The sequence below is a fragment of the Pediculus humanus genome, genomic scaffold, assembly GCF_000006295.1.
Source record: "Pediculus humanus corporis 1103172107488 genomic scaffold, whole genome shotgun sequence".
Lineage (NCBI taxonomy): Eukaryota > Metazoa > Arthropoda > Insecta > Psocodea > Pediculidae > Pediculus > Pediculus humanus.
The window spans coordinates 957220-962078 of NW_002987105.1; the positions used below are offsets into that span (position 1 = coordinate 957220).

The following is a 4859-nucleotide window of genomic DNA, read 5'->3' on the forward strand; positions in this document are numbered from 1 at the left end:
TTTTTTTTTTTTTTTTTTTAATAAATAAGAAGGAATCTTCTATTTTTTTATTATACTTATGTGATAAGAACTTATGAAAGAGAAAGCTGATTGTTTGTTTGTTTGTTTGTTTGTACACCCGGCATTTAATTCAGTTATTAAAAAGAAAAAGTGTGAGAAAAAATAAGAGAGAGAGAGAGAGAAAGAGAGAGAGGAGAAGAATGAATTCATGATTAAAAATGTCAACGGATGATGTTTAAATTAGAGATCACGTTTGTAATATTATCGTTATTATTATTATTATCATCATCATCATCATCATCATTATTATTATTATTTTAAAACGCGTTTTTATCAAAATATTAAATTTTAATTATATAATTTTTTTTTTTGAATATTTTTTTGGGGTGTCGAAAATGAAAAAGTTGAAAAAAAAAATTTTTTTTTTTGCTATGAGTAAACGATACTAAAAAGTTAAGAAGAAAATTTTGTTTTTGTTTTTTTTTTTTTGCGACGGTTAAGGAAAAAAGAAAACGTTCGATTTACAAAAAACTAGCCCAAAGAATTTTTTTTTTTTTTGCTAAAGGCCAGAACAATTATTACTTTCGTCAAAAAAAAAAAAAAACTTTCGTTTTCTTTCACTTAGAAAAAAAAACAAAAACTTTTTCTTTATTTTTGTTTTTTTTTTTTTTGGGGGGGGGGTATTCTATCTTAAAAATATTTTCAAATATTACATAAAAAATTATTATTATTATTATTAGTAGTAATTAAATTAATTAATTAATGTAATTATGTTCATGTATGGTGGTAATTCTGTTGTCCATCTTAGGAAAACTTTGGTTGTTGGCTGTTTACGGAAATAATTATCCATAATTTTAATCTCGTACTGTTTGTCTAAATAATAATAATAATAATAATAATAATAATAATAAAACATCAGATAAAACGCAGTCTTTATTTAGAACAACATTTAATTTCAAAAAAAAAAAAAAAAATTCATAATAATAACATAACTTATAAAATTATTTTAAATTGTTTAAAAAAAAAAAATATATTAAAATTAAAGTACAGAAATGGTATTAACGTGTCACGAGAATCTTTTTTTACGATCGATTATGATGTTGTTATTTTCCTTGCTTTTTAAAAAATGAATTTTACGTATAAAATCTCTTTATTTCTCCCACGTTTGTAAAAAAAAATTTTTTTTTTTCATACAGAATATAAACAAAAAAAAAAAATCCATTGTTTGTCGTTTGTTTGTTTGTTTGTTTGCGTTCGCGGTTCATGTACATAACAGATATTAATTTGGTAAAAATTTCGATTTATTGATCGATTTACTATTTAAATAAAAAAATTTAAAGACGTTTGAAATTTTGTATACCGAAAGATTATTTAAAAAACGTGATAAGGGGGTAGGGGGGCGAGGAATACCAAGCGCGCGGGGGAGTGGGGGGTGGAGGAAAAGAGGTAAGGCCAAAACTCACGAGTCGAATTTTTTTATTTTGTTATAAATAACGTGACTAGACAAATTTATTTATTTATTAATTTTTTTTTTCTTTTTTCTTTTAATTTTTTTTGGGGGGGGAAGTTTGATTGGAATGATGACTCGGAGAGTTAGTTTTACGGAGATAACCTTGACTTTTATACTAAATACTTTTAAATACTTTTCGATAATAAACAATTGTGCAATAAATTCGAAAGGCGTTTCCAGAGAATGGAATCTTACTCATAGAAAAAACCTTTAAAAATCATATTCGATTACTTACTTACTTGCTTATTATTATTATTATTGAATCTTTCGCTTATTATTAATTTATGATAAGAATAATAATAATTGATGATTTGAAAGAATTTTTTTTCACAGAAAAGAATTAGATTTTTCTCGAATTTTTTTTTTTTTTTTTTTTTTTATGGTTATGTTTAGGGATATAAAAATAATGAAACGGAAAATTCAGACAATAGTTTAATTGTATACTGTAAATATTATTACAATATACGAAACTCTGTGAAAGTTGACCAGTGGATTGCCTTGGGGACCCTATTGCCACTCCTAATCGACAACATTCCACTTTGTCACACATCTCTATGAGTTTCATTATTAATTCCGATTGTGTAGAATTTAAATTTCTCTCTGTCTTATTTGTATTCCGTGCATCTGTTCATGTACAACAACAACAACCACCACCACCACTGCCACTGCCACCGCCACCGCCGCCGCCGCCAAACTTGTTGGTTGTTTTATTTATTTGTTCAGCAAGGATTAGGCATATCTTCTTCTTTTTCCTTATACCATTTGATGTTAAAAATAATGATAATATTTTTGCCTAACGTTTTTTTTTGTGTGTTTTTTTGTTTTTGTTTTTTTTTTTTTTTTTCGAACAAAGGAAATATCTTTATGATGTTATTACGTGGGAAATTATTTGACTGTTTTTTTAAAAAAAAAAAAACTAAATTTAGAGATCGTTGACTTAGAAGAAACCGTCACCCGTTGGATCGTTCAACCATGGGTAATTATTTGGACATCTAACGCATGTTTGTAAATTAATGGTTTCTCCCGGGACTTCTTTGCTAGTTAATTTACATGAGTGTGGTACCCAGCAAGCAGGTGGACCTTCCGGAGCACATTTTTCCTTCCAAGGTTCAAATGATCTTACGTCGGATATCGGAGTCGGATTTTGCATCCATTGTATAACCTGAGTCATGGTGACAAAGTAAACGTCTTTGTGGTTAGCTAAAATTTCGTCAATCCAATATAAGAAAGCGTCTAAAAATTCTGGATTGTTTTTAAGCCATGCGGCGTGGAAATAAAGACCGAGAGGAGCTCGGTTTTGTTCGTAATGCCTGTCGAAATTGTGATTTAAAAAGTTGTAAAATTGATCTCCGGTTAAAATGTTTGAGCAGGAGTCTACCATAGCACATCCGGGTAAATATTCATCGAAATTTGGATCCTCTCTTCGGTCGAGTTCGTTCAATACCATTTCCCAAACGGCGTGACTTCTTGTCGGACAGTTTTGAAGGTTTCCGTGACATCTGTGAGGCATTCGGAAGTACATGGTGTACGGCCAAAGAGGCGGGTTAGACAATGGAGCCGTGATGGTTGAATCATAAAGGAAAGCTTGTTCTTCCATCATAGTAAACTGGTTATTTCCACCGACTCTGAGGTAAGGAGCACGCATGCCCACAACGCTGTTATCGCTAATGTTTGAATATTTTTCAATGATTATTCTCATACCAGCCATTTCCTTGGCCCAATCATCAACCGTTGCATTGCTCCAAAAGTTTTCATCATCGTTGTGTCTGAAATGAAACAAAAAACAAACATTTCACCCTTTTGCTCTTGAATAAAAGAAAAGCTTTCAATTTCGTTTTGACAATAAAAAAAAAAAAACTTACGTGATCGAATGAGTTGCAATTTCGTGACCTTTTCTATGGGTTTCTTGTACGGCGGAGTAATTGGTGTATTTATGACTGACAAAGAAAGTGGCTTTGATGTCACAACCATTTGGATTCTTTCTTTTACCATTAAACATTTCTTTATATAACTCAATGTTGTTATTGTTGATGGCGTCATCGAAGGTTATGGTGATCATTTGAGGGACATCTTTTGCGGGCAAGTCCCCTGGGATTGTAGTGCCATCTTCGGAACAGAAACAGTCTGGCAAAACGCACACGGCAGGATCGCATGGTGGAGCTCTGTTAGGGTCATTATCGATATCTGAAAAATAATAGAAAAAATTTCTAATAGGAAAAATTCTGACAGTAATTATATACTTTTCCTTTTTTTTTTTTTCTCCTCCACTTAACTAAATTTAAATAACAAGGCTAAAATGTTAAACGAAAATTTTAAATAAAAAAAAAAAAAAAAATAGTAAAAGGTTGGAATTTTTTTTTTTTTTTTTTAAATATTTTTGTTTTAAGCGGATATATCGAGGTGACTAAGTTTACAACGGGGTGGAGGTAAAAGTTCAAGGAAGTAATCAAGACAAATTTTTTTTTTTTTTAAATGCCGATGAAAAATTCCAGTCAATTAATTTTTTTATTAAAAATGCATAAATCAACTGTCTAAAAAAAAAAAAAAAAGAAAGAAAGAAACACATTTTATAAACTGTTTTGTAGCGCAATTATCAAAAGGTAGTGAGAGTAGCAGGCAGGTAGATAGGCAGGCAGGCAGGCAAGTTTCTAACTGAAATAACTTTCCCTTTTAGTTGACTAGAACAATAATACTTGGGAAAGTATTTGCGTAAGATGAAAAAAAAAAAAAAAACCATCACGCCTCTTTAAAAATATTTATATACATATAAATCAATGACTTTTTTTTTTTTGCACCATCAAAAATATTTCTTAAGACGTTTTGAGTGACATTAATAATTTATGTAGAGTTATTAATAATTTATTAATTTCCGGAAAAATATCGTTTTGGAGTTTGGCTTGTTTGTTACAAAACATAAAACTTGTGACTTACCACATGAATTTTCATCAGAACCATCAGAACAATCTTTTTCTCCGTTACAGAAAAGACCTCTTTCGATACATACTCCATCACCACAAGCTAAAGAACCATCCTAATATCACAAAAAAAAAACATTTTTAACGGGGAATAAAAAAATCAACCGTGAAAAGTAAAGGAAAAAAAAAAAAAATATTTACCGAACATAAAGGTTCATCCGTGTAAAGGAGAGGTTTAACCTTTCTTTCTTTATTTTTCAATTTACAATTTTTCACGGCATCTTTCCAATCGCAAGTTTGTTTTTCAATATCAAAGAACAAACCCGCAGGGCACCTAATGGCTTGAAGACCCTGAGAAAAAAAAAAAAAAAAAAAACTTGGTATTTATAAAAGAGTGGTAAATACTTTTCCAAGTAGTAGACAACACAACCTAT

At 29.9% G+C, this 4859-nt stretch overlaps 1 protein-coding gene across 1 annotated transcript in view; it reads right to left on the reverse strand.

The window, feature by feature from the left end:
• Positions 1-4859, reverse strand: part of Phum_PHUM148860 (uncharacterized protein) — a gene marked incomplete at both ends in the record, with an annotated part of 22309 nt that overhangs the window by 16387 nt on the left and 1063 nt on the right. Inside the window, 4 exons of the mRNA XM_002424693.1 lie at positions 2508-3276; positions 3373-3694; positions 4442-4541; positions 4627-4776. Coding sequence (XP_002424738.1) covers positions 2508-3276; positions 3373-3694; positions 4442-4541; positions 4627-4776 — 1341 coding nt within the window. The remainder of the gene's footprint in view (positions 1-2507; positions 3277-3372; positions 3695-4441; positions 4542-4626; positions 4777-4859) is intronic.